The sequence below is a fragment of the Nerophis lumbriciformis genome, linkage group LG31 (assembly GCF_033978685.3).
Source record: "Nerophis lumbriciformis linkage group LG31, RoL_Nlum_v2.1, whole genome shotgun sequence".
Classification (NCBI taxonomy): Eukaryota; Metazoa; Chordata; class Actinopteri; order Syngnathiformes; family Syngnathidae; genus Nerophis; species Nerophis lumbriciformis.
This window is the reverse complement of record NC_084578.2, coordinates 5,492,501-5,510,637: the sequence shown is the minus strand read 5'-3', so window position 1 is coordinate 5,510,637 and position 18,137 is coordinate 5,492,501. Positions and strand designations below refer to the sequence as shown.

Here is an 18,137-nt window from a genome sequence, read left to right as displayed (position 1 = left end):
TACGCGTGAATATTACATTATACGCGTGAATATTATATTATTATACGCGTGAATATTATATTATATTATTTTACGCCTGAATATTATTATATTATATTATAATATGCGATAACGCTGAGGGACTACTTTTAGCGGGACCGTGATCACAGAGAGCTAACTAGCCACTGAGTTGGTGAAAGTTAATTCTAGATTATAAATCAAGTCTCTCACCTGGATAGTAGAAGGTTGTGGACATAAACCCACAAGTTGGTCAAATTTGCCATCCAATTTAGAGCTGGAGATGGCGAGAAAGACACGAAAAGACACTTGTTTTTTTTTTTTTTTAAAGAGAGGATTAATTTTTCATCTAAACAGGTAGATTATAAACATCCCATCAGCCTTTATCCCAGTGAGAGCTGACATTGTACAGTAAGTGATTGTTTTATTATGCTCAGTTTGTATATTTTGTTTAGCACTTAGCAATACTGCTACATGACATCACAATGGGGGGGGGGGGGGGGGGGTTTCACGAAAGCTGCATCTGTTTAGCACAGAATGTCTAAAACGTGTAGATCATCCTCCTTATATTCAGTCTCAAAAATGTATGGTTCTGGATCATCAGTTGTCCCAAAGTAGTCTTTGTTGTCTCTCATCAAGTCTGCCATGATTGGTAGTGTTATTGTGAACGTTTTACATTAATACAGTTTTATGCTTAAAACTAGCAAAATACATAAATATTACATGTTGTTATGAATGTAACGGATAATACATTACATATTTATTTACAGCATGAATAAAAAAATGGATGTTTTTAGAGCGACTTCCATTGACTCCATTGTTGGCTGACTTTTACGAGCTAGAATGCCTTACATGAGGGTTGTGAATGATAGGCAACATTCCAAACGCAATGAAGTTGAGATGGTTTCTCCAAGGTTGTTAACGTACATTTACAGTCCTGTGCCACAGGGGTCTCCCCGCTGTTGCTAGGCTTCGACAAAACACCAAAAAAAACATGCCGTTAATCTTTCTTTAGCCTTTTAATGAAAGTTGTGAAGCGCAACTGTGGTACTTTTTTGTTACAGCTTCTCATCCAGTCTTGCACAAACATGCAGGGAACATGAGCATACCACTGATACGCACTGTGGGAATGGGAGAGGAAACCAAAACATCTCCAGAAGTTTCTTCTAATGTTGATATTCATACATTGTTCATCCGGACAAAAATTCACCGTCAAAAAAAAAGGAAAAAGAAATGATAAAAAAAAAAAAAGTGCAGTAAAAAGAAAAAGATGGTAATGTAGTGGAAGTAACCTAAACTCCTCCAGCATTAAAAATAAAAGTCAGGGCAAGACCGCTAACTCCCCCGCACTATTTTACTTACACTATACAGAAATGTACATCATCTGTTGCCCGACATGCAGCCTTCCTGCCAAACCTTTCCACTGCAGCGAGCAGCAATGATGAAGAAAGTGAAACTAAAAAAGGTAGAATCCATGGCGCAGGTCATTTCCCATACAAGTCTTCTGGGTTCCCCATTCCAGATGGGGACTTGGTCATATTTGCTCACATTCTCTTTCAAGCTTGTAACATTGGCCTGAAGGCGCCTATTTACACAACACACTTGGACAAAACAAAGAAAAAGAAAGTCGCCTAAAACCCCGACACAGGCACAGTGATCTCTTAAGCGTAATGTGGTCACCACTGATACACGCTTTTATCTGGATAAGACATTCTAGCTGATATGTCCAAGTTGTTGGGTTTTTTTTGGCAAAAGTTCGATGAGTCCCACCGGACTCCCCTCCCTCAGATTGTCGCCTTGTGCAGCATGTCTTCCTTCTGAGGGTTTAATATGTGCAAATAGTTGGATGAAGCATCGACTCCTTGGGCTGAGGCAAAGTCAAGCTGCTACGCCGAGGGGCCCGAGGTGTGCGAGCCGGGCGGGGCCAGGGCGCTGGCGGGGGCTGTAGGGGCGGCTGACGGCGGGGTGGTGGTGGCGGCGGCGGCGGTGGTCTGGACCTGGGCCTGGAACTGCGCCATCTGCTCCGGGCTGGCCAGCGTCTTGAGCAGAGTGTTCTCCTGCTCCAGCTGGGAGTTGCGGTCGATGAGCTCCTTGATCTGCTCCTTCAGGACCTCCACCTCCTCGCGCACGGCGTACATCAGGTGACTCTTCACCAGGTCCTGGTGCAGACACAGCGAGGGTTGTGATGTCAGACACTCACATTCCTTTTCAGTACAACATTTCTACTACACATCCACCAATAGGTTTTTTCAGGGCCAATACAGATTACAGTATATTCCGCACTATAAACCGCTACTTTTTTTGCTACGCTTTGAGCCCTGCGGCTTATAAAACGGCGCGGCTAATTTGTTCTTTTTTCTTTGCTGAGAGCCATAATACAAATAGTTAAAAAACACAAAAATAAAAAAGTGTTTTGTTTGTGCTTTGGTGCCATCTTTTGGACGAGATTGCTCACTTCGGGTGCTGGAGTGTCCTTTCATTTAGTGCTTTGAACCGGAAGTAGAAGTGCCGTTCTATCTTCTATCCATCTATAGTAATAATTAGGGATGTCTGATAATATTGGACTGCCAATATTATCGGCCGATAAATGCTTTAAAATGTAATATCGGAAATTATTGGTTTCAAAATGTAAAATGTATGACTTTTTAAAACGCCGCTGTGTACACGGACGTAGGGAGAAGTACAGAGCGCCAATAAACCTTAAAGGCACTGCCTTTGCGTGCCGGCCCAATCACATAATATCTACGGCTTTCCATACACACACAAGTGAATGCAAGGCATACTTGGTCAACAACCATACAGGTCACACTGAGGGCATACCTGCCAACTTTTGAAATCAGAAAAACCTAGTAGCCAGGGTCCAAGGGCCGCAGGCCCCGGTAGGTCCAGGACAAAGTCCTGGTGGAGGGTTCAGGGCTTCGCCCCCCGACGCAAAATGATTGATTGCATTCAGAGAGGTTAAAATGTTGCTAAAACCATCACTTTTCTATCAGTCACAGTGACTTTTCAAAACAAAAATATTACAGCAAAAATCATATGGGTTGATTGACAGGTTTATTCTGTAAGCTAACTTCAATAGTTTGAAATTATTTTGACAGTTAATGCCAGTTATCCTGTCAACCTTTCACAAGACTTCAATTTGTTAATTGAAAGTATAAACAGTATAAACACTTTTTACAGTAAACAAATGATAAAACAGTACTAAACAATTCCATTAAAAAAAAAATTAGTGTCATTATTAACTTTCTGTCCAAGCTTGTATAATCTACTGCCTTGTTCAATTGTAAAAAATATTCTGTGCCTAAAATTCACATTTCTATCACAATTATCATACTGTAAACATGGTAAGCTAACTTCATTAAAATTAATAGTCCTGTCAATAGCATGGAATTACAATTCAAATGTAGTTTTTTTGTAAGCCTTTCAAAAGAATTCAAAATATGAAAAATTAATGAAAATTAATTTAAGCCATCAGACACTTGAAAAGTGGCACATCACATCTCTAATGTAATCATTTTAACTTTTCAACAGAAATAGCACTGCAAAAATATTATGGACATACTACTGTATTTTGGTAGTTATGCTGTCAACATTTAACAAGATTTCTTCAACTTGGACTTGTTTTAAATGTTTTATGCCACTTCAAGTTGTCAAAGACGTGCTGTGAAATACAGCTGACAAGATTGCGCACCAAACACGAAGCAAGGCCAAAGCGCATGCGGTGAAGGAGAACAAAGGACTTCTTTCATTTAAGGTTTGTGATAAACCATCAAACTCATTCGTTAAAAGGACTCTATAGTAATATAAAGCGAGTTTTTCTGGACATTATCATGCAAGAAAAGTTTATTTTTGGGACCGCGATCACCGCGTAATGATTTTTAAAGGTTGCATTACAAACATTTAACTGTCCCATGTGATCAGCCAGTGCGATTGGAAGTCCATGCTCAATTATTGCCTCCGTAAATAAAACTTTGGCATTTATCACATCCAAAGAATCTGTTTGGGCGACGAAAAACGTTGAAAGTTTTCCACTTGTATCGCTAGCAACGGCATTAGACATGGTCTTTTACATCGCTAATTCCTCCGTGTCCGATCGAAAAATCTTGTCTGCACAAGGTGCAATTCGCGTAGTTTTCACCCTTTTTTTTTTTTTAATTAATGAAAAACCGTATTTTTTATCACTGCAACCGTAACCCGGAATAGGTTGATGAAAACCGTACGAATTACGGGAAAACCGGAGTAGTTGGCAGGTATGTGAGGGTGGCCGTATAAACAACTTTAACACTGTTACAAATATGCGCCACACTGTGAACCCACACCAAACAACAAACACATTTCGGGAGAACATCTGCACCGAACACAACATAAACACAACAGAACAAATACCCAGAACCCCTTGCAGCACTAACTCTTCCGGGACGCTACAGTATACACCCACCTGCTATCCCCACCCACCCACCCCGCCCTCCTCATTGTCTCTCAGGGAGAGCATGTCCCAAATTCCAAGCTGCTGTTTTGAGGCATGTTAAAAAAAATAATGCACTTTGTGACTTCAATAATAAATATAGCAGTGCCATGTTGGCATTTTTTTCCATAACTTGAGTTGATTTATTTTGGAAAACCTTGTTACATTGTTTAATGCATCCAGTGGGGAATTACAACAAAATTAGGCATCATAATGTGTTAATTCCACCACTGTATATATCGGTATCAGTTGATATCGGAATTGGTAATTAAGAGTTGGACAATATCGGAATATCGGCAAAAAAGCCATTATCGGATAATAATAATAATAATAATAATAATAATAATAAATTACATTTGTAACGCACTTTACATTTGGTAAAATCTCAAAGTGCTACAAAGTATAAAAAAAATAGAAAGTTAGAATATATAATAGAAAATTAAAACATGAAAAAACACTAGATAAACACTAGATAAAACAGAAACATTGATAAAAATAGAAATAAAAGCACTGGATAAAACAGATATGCAAGCAGTGTATTTAAAAACAAGAAGGCAGAGAAATGAGATAAAAGCTGCGAAAAGAAAGTGTTAATACTCCTAAGGAGTCTTCATTTGTCATTCCTAGCAAATTTTGTAAGTTTTACAATACAACTAAAACAATTCGTACTTACTAAAGCATCCCATGTGTAATGCCTGTAGGAGTGTTTTCATGCATATTTGTACGCGCTATCATAGTGTAATAAGCTAGTGTTGTTAGCATTAGCTAATATGCTAACACGTTTAGAAGTGTCTGTGTTTAGTCTTATTAACTTAGAATGGCATTCTTTTTGTACTGTTTCAGTTTCACAAATTCCTCAGACTGATTAACTCCACGGTGACGTTTTGGTGAATTTATTGTTTAGCTGATTGGAGAGCTAAACAGATGACTTCTGTTTTGTTTGATTAGCCGTTTTACTGCCGTGTAACAGACATCGTTTGGAAACAATTAAGGTATGTAATTAAACATTTACAGAATATTTCTGTGTAAATAACTCATTTCACAACGTATATCTCTGCGGCTTTTAGTCCGGTGCTGCTGATGTATGGAATAATATTTTTTTCTTCTAAAATTTAGAGGGTGTGGCTTATATCCCGGTGGGCTCTACAGCCTGAAAAATACATTATTTGCTTTTAATTACGTACGCAACACGTCCCCTAAAGTTGTAAAACCGAGATGAAACACTGAAAGTGTAATATTTACACTATTAAACCAGGTTCATTACTTTACTAAATACACATCTTACCATAAACGACCATTAAATTACCTTTGGACATTTCAAATCCCAGTCAGAAGTAAAAAAAAAAGAGCTTATTCTTTAAAAATCTAACTCCTACCAGTGAAATAAAAAAAAGGCCAATAATACAAGTTACATTATGCAGGGTAAACTGCAGATAAAACCAGAAAAAAAAATGATCGAAAGTAAGGCTGGGTGACAAAATGACATCGATATACGTCGCAATAGACATGTAATCGATCAATTCAAATGTTCAATAATTGTTTTTGCTAGGTCAGAAGAAAGCGGAGGTTGCAAAGCAAGGTTGGTTGCATGAACAAAAGCACCGAGTTTCTGGTAACAAACGCAGAAAGCCATCACTGATCAGTGGGAGTTGACAACAAGTTTAATTTCATGCTTTTTAATGCCTGTCTTAACCTCTTAAGGCCCAAGCTGTTTGTTTACATGCTTTTTTATTTCTCTTTGCTATTTGGGCTTATTGGACCCTAATTAGAATAAAAACTAAGAATCCTCTTTTGATATGATGTACTTAGTCCATAAGTACACAAACGTGTACTTCATGTTTAGTGACATGCTAATTCTTATTTTTACACTTTTTTTCCCCAAATTCCATTGTATGTTACACTCTTCTGACACCACCAGATGGCAGTATAAGTGTCCACATAAGGGGCCATAAGACCCCAATTCAGTCGTGTACACAATTTTGGAAATAAGAGCTAAAAGGTGCTGTCCACGCATGTGGCCACTAAGCCTTTAGAGGTTGCCACTTGGAATAATATTAATGCCCATATCCTACAGTTGTGTTATATTGTCAAAAGTTCACAAATGTCTTTATAGACAAAATTGTAAGCATCTGACAATGATAATGTTAAATAGTTGAAATGTTGACATGAAATGTTACACTAGTTAATTACAATTGGCTCATTGTGAGTGTTTGTTTCTATTTTCATTTATTTAATACAGCAGAAGTTGCTTTGTTGGTCATGCCAAAGAAATTTGACACTTAACTGCTGGCTGCCTTTAATGGCCGGCTTGTGATTAGCTAATAAATAGCATGTGTGATTTCACCACATTGATGCCTGTTGGAGCAAAGTTTGGAGGTCTTTTTTCACTTTCTGCAGAATGCCTGTCTCGGTTTAATTGCTGTGCCTTAAACCAGCCTTCACTCATGATGACGACGAAAAACACATTACGATACAATGCTTTTGATTTTTTGTGCCTTTTTCCCCCCCCTTGTACATGTTTCATGTTTCTTTTGTTTATTCTTTTCTGATGGTCGTTTTGTTTCAATTTCTTAATTACTGTTGGAAAACTATAGAGAAAAATAATTTCTATGTACATATTTTGAAAAATTGTATACAGACATGTTTACTTGTATGTTTTGATTGTTTAATTGTGTGTCATATTGTTGTTGAAATAAAGTTACGGGGAAAAAAAAGAGCTGTGATTGGTCAGCTTGTTACATTATTTCGGGGATTCGCACAGCCCACCTTTGCGAACGTCTTCTACGGTTTTAAAGCAATGTGCACATTAAAAGTGACCCTTCTGTTAAAATGACTACTCCCATCGCCAACATTAAAGTGAGTGACACTTAGGGTTGCAAAATTCCGGGAATATTCAAAGTTGGAAACTTTCCATGGGAATTAACGGGAATATATGGGAATTAATGGGAAATTAATGGGAATAAACGTTGAATGCAACATGCTAGATCTTGCAGCATGATTTTTAGCTAAAACAACCTGATTTAATGCAAATTCAGTTGGATTTCAACCCTTCACTGTGCATTCCTCCATCACATGCACAGATAATTCCCAGCATGCTACACACTACAGCAGGGCTAGTATTTGAGCCCAAAGACTTCATCCAGTCAGGTAAGTGTTGATGATATTACTGGGGTAAATATATTTGATCTATGGTATTGACGTGTAATAGAGGTGTAATTGCTTGTTACTGTATGACTGTAGACTACTCCAGCAGACTTCCACTCAAGCTGGCAAGCTGTTCCTGTACTTGTTAAATGATTTTGGGGCCAATATCTCTAGCCACAGTCTCATAATGAACCGAAAATATATCTCCGTTAGCCGTGATGCTAATTTTCTCTATGTTAAATCCCATTCATTTATGCTAACAACGTTAGCGATCCGAATTGACCTTTTTTGTGATCTGTAAAGTTCAAATAGCAAATACTAAATCAAAACGTGTAGTTTCCTCTGCCTTCTGTTCTGCTAGCCATTCTGTTGTCATACAAGAATGTAGGTTATAGTTTGATTTAGCATGCTGATTGACTGTTCATTTATTCATCTAGCCTATTTCTATTCATTTGTCCGTCAGTCAAATATTTTTAAAGACTACTCCAATTGTTTAGCTGACTATTTATATCCGTATGTGGCATTGCATTAGTGTTTGACAAGCTTCTCATCTTATTCTACAGAATAAGATGGACGGTGTCCAACTTTGAATAATCAAAAAATGGTAAAAATTTCCAAACTTCCCGAGCTTAACTTCCCGGAAATTTACCGGAAACGTTCCACCCTTTTGCAACCCTAGTGACACTAAGACTCCTACACAGGAAAACGTGTGGAAGAGAATTACAAGTACGGTAGGTCTCGCCCACTGTACCGAAACAAAGATTGTGAACGACCAACAAGAGGCTCACTCTGTTCATGCAATTCTGTCGAATAAACATAGCAATGCACAGAGTCAGACCTCTTGTATCAATTTTGAAATCCAAAGGACGAAGAAACAAACACACGGACATAGCAATTTATCAATGATGGCAAAGTTACTACCGTACTTTTCGGATTTTAAGGCGCACTGCCAATGATCAGGTCTATATTCATACAAAAGGTGCACTGGATTATAAGGCGAATTAAAGGTGTCATATTATAATTTTTTTCTACAATTCCAACCCTTCCTTGTGGTCTACATAACATGTAATGGTGGTTCTTTGGTCAGAATGCTTCATAGATCGGGGTTCTTAGGACCCACTCAAATAGTAACACTGAGTTAGTAATCTTACTCTTGATTCTAATCGTATTCAATAGTTATAACTAACCTACTTACAGTTTAACAGGATAAACCTTGTCAAATAATATGAAACCATATGTTAATCACAAAGATCAATATTAAGGCTTAGGTCAACCTGATTACAAAAATAGCTAATATTAAATCTACTGCAAAGGAAGGGATTCATACAAAAATCATGAAAAATACATTTTCTTACAGTTACGCAGTGCTACAATAAATTAACAAAATTAATAATAAACAATAATATACATGTTTCTTAAATGAACTGTCAATAAAATTAACGTGTAAACATAGACATCTTATAAGTAGACGCAGCATTGGCTGCTGTGAAGCGAGAAATTCGGCCGCCATCTTGAAGTGGTGAAGAGCAGCCTAAACTGACAGTTGACAGGTAGAAAACAAAGATGGTGTTCAGCGTTTTCCTGCTCAAATGAGCGGACTGTTGAAAATAGGAATCGGGGGATTACTTTTCACAAGTAAGATTTAACATTAACGTACTATTGGTTGTATTTTGTGAAAAGAATATTACCACAGAGTTGAGAAGGAGCAAAGATATTCAATAGTACTGAAATCATAGCCGCTAGAAAACAAGAGTATGACCATAATAGAATTGCTTGTCAATGAAATTACATTTAAAAATGTCATACTTGAATAACAAAGTTGAAATAAATGATGAAGATAAAGATTGTAAGACAGAATTTGGTTTTATTCTGAATCCAGTGGAACAGATTGGTGGTTTTAGCTGATATAAAGAATTTCAGGTGTTTATATATGTTTGTTTAAGAATTTGGCAGACGCTTTTATCCAAAGCGACATACATAAAAATACATATAAAACCATCACTGTAAACATTATTTAAGGGACGAATGTAATACAAAATATCAATACAAAGTGTCAAGACAGAATAAATTATCTGCTGCTGCAGCAACAGAGATACAGTCTATAGGTACCTAAGATATATAGATATATAATGTATTCATATATTGTTTATGTAGGATATACGCATGTATATATAACCTAATCATATTGTTTCTTGAACCTAAACATAGCTGACCGTTTTTTCCCCCTTCTCTGGGATTATATTCCCAGTTTTGATCTCAGACGTTTGGTCACTTATAGCATATAAGAATATTCTATTACTGTTAAGCAAACTATGAATAATAAAACACGCCAAAAAATGTGTTCTTTATCATAGCTACATGTATGACAAAAAAAACCACGTGAAAATCAGTGGTATTCAGTGAGGTAAGACGAATTTAATGAGCTGACAGTTCATTGCTCCTGCCAAATGAATTGCACCGAGTGGAGCGGATCACCACTCCAAGATGGCGGCCCCGCGTCTTGTCAGCGCCAGTAGGCAGTAGCACTCAATGCTGCGTACCCTTAGAACAGGCCTGGGCAATTATTTTGACTCTGGGGCCAAATTTAGAGAAAAAAATGTGTCTGGCGGCCGGTATATCTATTTTTAGGAAAACTAATACAAAACCTCACAATAATGTCTGAATGATAAAAATGTTATGACACACCGCCCTAAAAACGGAATGGAATTTCTTTCTTCCTATGAAGGATAAAACCATGAATATTGAGAACATATGAACGTCACACCCCCTCTCCATCCACATATTTTACAATCAAGTCAAATGCAACAAAAATGCAACAAACAGCGAAATATGAAGGTGAAGGGTAAAAAAAACCCCACCTACAATCTGATATATGTGATATATCATTAAGCTTTAGAACTTTCTTGTAAAAATCTCCTTCCGCGTCTGTCCCTGACACCCACATTTCAGGCTCTGGAAACACTCCCCACCCACACTGCTTGGTGCCTCGTCTGACCTGCTGTGACGTAGATTACCATAGTAACTAGTAGGGTTGACGGTATACGGGTATTAGTATAGTATCGCGATACTAATGAATCATATTCGATACCATACCGCCTCTGAAAAGTACCGGTCCGCCACACCCTAAGATTTTTGGTTAAAATAAAGTCAATAATGCAATTTTTTCTGGTCCCCTTTATTTAGAAAAGTATCGAAAAGTACCAAAAAGTATCAACATAATATTGGTACCAGGACAACACTAGTCACAAAAATTTCATGCAAAAGCGCAGATTCCTAGCATTTAAAGACTTAGTATTAGGGATGTCCGCTAATGGCTTTTTTGCCGATATCCGATATTCCGATATTGTCCAACTCTTAATTACCGATACCGATATCAACCGATACAGATATATACAGTTGTGGAATTAACACATTATTATGCCTAATTTGGACAACCAGGTATGGTGAAGATAAGGTCCTTTTAAAAAAAAATTATAAAATAAAATAAGATCAATTAAAAACATTTTCTTGAATAAAAAAGAAAGTAAAACAATATAAAAACAGTTACATAGAAACTAGTAATTCATGAAAATGAGTCAAATTAACTGTTAAAGGCTAGGACAATTAGTGGACCAGCAGCACGCACAATCATGTGTGCTTACGGACTGTATCCCTTGCAGACTGTATTGATATATATTGATATATAATGTAGGAACCAGAATATTAATAACAGAAAGAAACGACCCTTTTGTGTGAATGAGTGTAAATGGGGGAGGGAGGTTTTTTGGGTTGGTGCACTAATTGTAAGTGTATCTTGTGTTTTTTATGTCGATTTAAAAAAAACAAAAAACGATACCGATAAAAAAAACCAAAAACGATACCGATAATTTCCGATATTACATTTTAAAGCATTTATCGGCCGATAATATCGGCCTCTACTTAGTATAGTTGAAGACTTATGGTCATTAGAAAACATGACTGCACATCATAATGTCAGCTACACTTTCCATCTTTAACGGGTGCTTACGGACTGCATCCCTCGCAGACTGTATTGATATATATTTATATATAATGTAGGAACCAGAATATTAATAACAGAAAGAAACGACCCTTTTGTGTGAATGAGTGTAATTGGGGGAGGGAGGTTTTTTGGGTTGGTGCACTAATTGTAAGTGTATCTTGTGTTTTTTATGTTGATTTAAAAAAACAAAAAAAAACAAAACAAAAAAAAACGATACCGATAAAAAAACAAAACTATACCGATAATTTCCGATATTACATTTTAAAGCATTTATCGGCCGATATTTCTACTTAGTATAGTTGAAGACTTATGGTCATTAGAAAACATGACTGCACATCATAATGTCAGCTACACTTTCCATCTTAAACATCTAAAAATAATATTTGGGAATGTCCGGCGGGCCAGATTGAAAAGCTTAACGGGCCGCATGTGGCCCCCGGGCCTTAATTTGCCCTGCCTTAGAAGATGTCTATGACAGCAAAGGCATAGAAACGCCCCTATTTAAAAATCAACCAATCAGCGCTCTGAGTATTTTTAACTCCATTGTTCGCCTAGCAACAGAACTGGCAGCAGGGACAACACAATTGAACTACGACTACTGGCGTTTACAGGACACAATGTCCAAGTAAAAAGTGTAATATTTAATACTATTTAAAAAGTACACATGTGAACAACAACAGTTAAGCGTTGTCGAGTTAAAAGTAAGTTATGTGTTTTGGGCAGTTGACGCCATCTTAACTTAGGAATGTTCGGGAAAACTACTAACACCTTAAAAGAAACAACATTCGCTGTAAGTATTAAACTCACCATTGCTTGTTCAATCTTGTTGTCGATGGCCACAACACTGGCTCCCGACGAGCTGTGTACGACAAAAGAAGAAAGGAGGAGAGTATAAAACACTTTTTAAAAGCACATATTGACATGTTTGTCCTGAGGGAGGCCATTTTTCCGCCGCAGTGTTTTGGACACAGTTAGCATCCACGGCGGCGGCAGGTGATGAGAGGCAGCTAAAGCTAACACTTACTGCTTAAAAACAAACAAAAATTAAAAAAAAAAAAAAAGCTAACATCGTTCACCTGCTATCGAGCTTGACGTGCGAGCTCTCTGCGCTCAGCAAGGACGACAGGAAGGAGATGGAGACATTTCTGAGCTGGCAGACGCTTAGATCCATGGCCACGGTGTAGCAAGGAGTATTCATGCTGCTAGCCGCGGACAAACACGTCCCGACGCGGCCGCGACCAGCTCCAAAGCACACATCAACAATTAAGTCCTGGTTTTTGTTTTTGTTTTTTACCGCGGCGACACACAAACACACACACGGCTCAATGTCATCTCCGTTTTTACAACGACGTCCGCAGCTCGGGATATGGCCGCATAATGTCCCCCGTGACGTCAGCGGGCTGGGAGCCCTGGCTCCTGATTGGCCGAGGGGGTGGTCATTTGCATAATTTATGCAGAAACGCCCCCACCTGCCGCTCAGCTGATAGGGTTTTGCATAGAATATTCCAGCAGCACGAGAGGAGGTGGATGAAACCGGGAAGAACCGGATAACAAAGACAGAAAAGACTGAGAAACCGAGCAGAAAAGGTCATTTTGATCTTTTTTTTTTGGCCGTCCAGACAATAATTCACTTTACAGTAACAGCATCTTATTATGTACACACATTTATCATTTGTATTTACATAATGTATGTCAATCCTTTGTAAATGACTTCAGACAATTAAAATGTCTTCTTAGAAGATAGCATTAACACATTAAGACATAATAAGTGATCATTTGAGGACAAAATAGTCAACTGTACAGAAAAAGGGTGGTTCTTAACCTTGTTGGAGGTACCGAACCCCACTAGTTTCATATGCGCATTCACCGAACCCTTCTTTAGTGAAAAATAAAAGGTTTTGTTTTTTTCAAATTCAAGACAAACTTATATGTTTTTGGTAACACTTTAGTACGGGGAACATAAGTAACAAAGACTTAATTTAGAGTTTTTTGGACACTAGGGGACATACTTGCCAACCTTGAGACCTCCGATTTCGGGGGGTGGTCCGCTACACCTCCCTGATACCGGAGTACATGCCAAACTACTTCCTTAACGTAAATGACCGCCATAACCACAACACAAGGGGGAGTTCCACAAACCACGTTAAACCCAGATTCCGACCTAACAAAGGTCTAAACTCATTCTCCTTCTATGCCACATCAATATGGAATGCACTCCCAACAGGTGTAAAAGAAAGGGCATCTCTATCCTCCTTCAAAACCGCACGAAAACACCACCTCCAGGCAATTTCAACCCTTGACTAACACCCTGCCCCTTCCACATCCCACCTCCCCGGATTGTAAATAACCAAATGTATTTCTAATGTATATACTTGTTCTTATGCTATCTGAGCTCACTGTGTTCTCTGCTCGCTGTACATATCCTACCAAGTCAGACCTACACTGTTTCAATTCCCATTTCTCTGATGATGCAATTGTTGATGACTGAAGTGCTGATATCAACCAAACCCTCCTCATCCCACCCCCCGGATTGTAAATAATGTAAATAATTCAATGCATATACTCTGATGATTAACTTGTGTGATGACTGTATTATGATGATAGTATATATTTGTACCATGAATTGATTACGTGGACCCCGACTTAAACAAGTTGAAAAACTTATTCGGGTGTTACCATTTAAGTGGTCAATTGTACGGAATATGTACTGAACTGTGCAATCTACTAATAAAAGTTTCAATCAATCAATCAATCGGGCAGAAGGTGGCGTACACCCTGGACAAGTCGCCACCTCATCACAGGGCCAACACAGATAGACAGACAACATTCACACTCGCATTCACACACTAGGTACCATTTAGTGTTGCCAATCAACCTATCCCAAGGTGCAACCTGTAACCTGTTTTGAAAAAGTTTAATTACAATTATTAGAGGTGTCAAAAAAATAAATCGATGTTTGATTAAATTGTGATTCTTATTTGTAACTATTCTTAATCAATTAAAAATATATACATATATATTTGTTTAGTCTGTCTTGTCCAGCTACTTAGACAAATCATATTGTAGATGTAGGTGATCATATCTACTGTACAGATTTACTTTAGAAAAGAGAAGTGTCGGATACTACTTTTGTTGCCTTATTTGTATTTGACTTTATTAAATTTTTAGGAAGCATTTTATTAAACGAAACCAATTTTCTTTTAAGTAATATAAAAATGTATTAGAGAAGTTTGTCTATTTTATATAGCAATGTAGTTAATCATAGAACTGGCGCCCAATGTTATTAAAACAAGTATTGATTTTGAATCGAGAATCGGTCTAAATCGCGAATCGATTCTGAATTGAATCGGTCTGAATCGAATCCCGTGGTGCCCAAAGATTCACAGCCCTAATAATTATTGTACCAATTAGGTAATACATAGCAAGAATTGGTCTGAGTCGAGAATCATGTTGAATGGAAAATTGATTCTGAATGGAATCGTCACCCCAGGAATCGGGTTGTATAGTTAGGGGCCCAAAGAGTCACACCCCTACTACTCGCCAACAAGTTTTTCAGAGAAGACGCCGAAGAAAATCTCTCAACAACTGCGATATGCAACAAGTCGAGCTGATGACGAGGATAGATGGCTCAGCTTTTACTCGTTCTATTCAAGACTTCTTTGAATAGTTTACACATGCAGATGCCTTCAGACCAACACTGCTGGTGCACTCACAGCTGTTATGATCCATAGAGGACAAAATAATGGCATGCTGGTATTTTAGGCGCCAGCACCGTTCACAGATACTTAAACTTACTTCGTGGTTCCTCGTTCTGATGTACACTTCTAACACGCTCCAATCCCAGGAAAACACTTTAGCTAAACAGCTTACCGCGGTCTCTAAGACACTGATCTCTTCCGCTCTCCTTTTTTGAATGGCCGAGAGTAATCCAATTATAGAAACCTAAATAGACTTAACAAGTTGAGCTCTTGAGGAAGAAGAAAAGGAAAACAACACTCCCGGACAGAAAGTAGAGCCAAGATGTACCCTGCTACTCAAAATTTGAGATCGACCAATTAACCGATCTTTGGCATTTTGACATTACATACATATGCTAGCAGTGTTTAGTATTGTAAAATAAAAGCGTGAAGTAGATACTAACTACTCAAGCACCATCCCTTTTTACATGCTTGAGAAAAGTTACCTTTTTACTTTGTTTTTAAATTAAGAAAAATTTCGCACCGCAAACATGTCGCTACTGATTCGACATTTCCTAAACATGTTTTGTATAAAAAAAGCAACTTAAAGCCTTGTCCAGCTGTTTCCTGACATATACAATTCATTTTTAGCTAACTAACTGCAAATTAATATCCGCCTCCTTGATGACTAATAATCAGTCCTGAAAAAAACAATTTGGTCGATCTCAACTCAAAATGTTCAACTTTCATTAGATGGTCATTTTGAATAAATTGTGACTTTGTTGATCTTGTTTTTTCGTTCATTGCATTTGTGAATGTCGAACAAAAAAACCCTGCATTGATTGGATTTCAGTTGAACTAATGCAGGGTTTTTTTTAAAACATTTTTGACCTCGGGCCCACTCAAATATTAACACCGAATTAGTAATCTTAAGCCTGATTGCAATCGTATTCAATGAGTATATCTAACCTACTTACAGTTTAACAGGATGAACCGTGTCAAATGATATGAAAACACTTGTTATTCAGAAAGAATAAACTCCAGGCTTAGGTCAGGCTGATTACAAAAATAAATACTATTTAAATATACAGCAAAAAGAAGGGACTCCTAAAAACTGATAAAAAATAAATAAATCTGCATACAATTATGTGGTGTAAAAATAAATTTAACTAAATTAATAACAAATAATATATCCATCCATCCATTTTCTACCGCTTGTCCCGTTCTGGGTCGCGGGGAGTGATAGAGCCTATCCCAGCTGCATTCGGGCGGAAGGCCGGGTACACCCTGGACAAGTCGCCACCTCATCGCAGGGCCAACACAGATAGACAAAACATTCACACACTAGGGTCAATTTAGTGTTGCCAGTCAACCTATCCCCAGGTGCATGTCTTTGGCGGTGGGAGGAAGCCGGAGTTAAATAATATATGTATTTCTTAAATAAATGGACAGTAAAATTTAAGAGACAACGAAAATACAGCTTCACCACTTAAGTCATATTTTTTGCGCTTAAGAAACTTCTACGACTTTAGCTTCTTCGGTTTGTTTGATATTGTCATTACTGCCACAAGTGGTGGAAAAGTGTATTACGACTAAGTACTGCTGTGGCCCATACGAACCACAGCAGAAAAACAGATATTTTTTGGCGGCCCTCTAGGGCAGTGTTTTTCAACCACTGTGCCGCGGCACACTAGTGTGCTGTGAGATACAGTCTGGTGTGCCGTGGGAGATTATCTAATTTCACCTATTTGGAGTAAAAAATGTTTTTTGCAAACCAGTAATTCTAGTCTGCAAATGATGTGTTGTTGTTGAGTGTCGGTGCTGTCTAGAGCTAGGCAGAGTAACCATGTAATACTCTTCCATATCAGTAGGTGGCAGCCGGTAGCTAATTGCTTTGTAGATGTCGGAAACAGCGGGAGGAAGCGTGCAGGTAAAAAGGTATCTAATGCTTAAACCAAAAATAAACAAAAGGTGAGTGCCCCTAAGAAAAGGCATCGAAGCTTAGGGAAGGCTCTGCAGAACGAAACTAAAACTGAACTGGCTAAAAAGTAAACAAAAACAGAATGCTGGACGACAGCAAAGACTTACTGTGGAGCAAAGACGGCGTCCACAATGTACATTCGAACATGACATGACAATCGACAATGTCCCCACAAAGAAGAATAAAAACAACTGAAATATTCTTGATTGCTAAAACAAAGTAGGTGCGGGAAATATCACTCAAAGGAAGACATGAAACTGCAACAGGAAAATAACAAAACAAGAGAAAAAGCCACCAAAATAGGAGCGCAAGACAAGAACTAAAACACTACACTAGGGATGTCCCGATCCAGGTTTTTGCACTTCCGATCCGATACCGATATTGTTTTTGCACTTCTGATCCGATACCGATACTGACCGATACTGGCCTATCCGAGCATGTATTAAAGTTTAAAGTTATTTAGCCTACTTAGTTGTCAGAATCATGTTGAAAAGAGTTTTTGTACTCTTGATAACTAGCCAGCTGAATTAGGGGAGTTTGAATAACACAAAATGGTTGGTAACAAGAAACTGACCTGTTTATTCAAGTATAAACACAAAATAGACAAAATTATACATGACAAACAGAAATGGCATCATTGAACTAGGGCTGGGCGATATGGCCTTTTTTTAATATTGCGATATTTTAAGGCCATATTGCGATACACGATATATATCTCAATATTTTGCCTTAGCCTTGAATGAACACTTGATACATATAATCACAGCAGTATGATGATTCTATGTGTCTACATTAAAACATTCTTCTTCATACTGCATTAATATATGCTACTTTTAAACTTTCATGCAGAGAAGGAAATCACAACTAAAAAAA

General features: G+C 37.9%; 1 protein-coding gene across 1 annotated transcript in view; it reads right to left on the bottom strand.

Moving 5' to 3' along the window:
- Positions 1-1,003: 1,003 nt before the first annotated feature.
- Positions 1,004-18,137, bottom strand: part of LOC133574049 (TSC22 domain family protein 1-like) — an 89,988-nt gene continuing 72,854 nt past the window's right edge. The window contains exons 2-3 of the mRNA XM_061926073.1: positions 12,414-12,465; positions 1,004-2,156 (exon numbers count right to left, since the gene is read on the bottom strand). Of these exons, the coding sequence (XP_061782057.1) occupies positions 1,884-2,156; positions 12,414-12,465 (325 nt within the window). The 3' untranslated portion in view covers positions 1,004-1,883. The remainder of the gene's footprint in view (positions 2,157-12,413; positions 12,466-18,137) is intronic.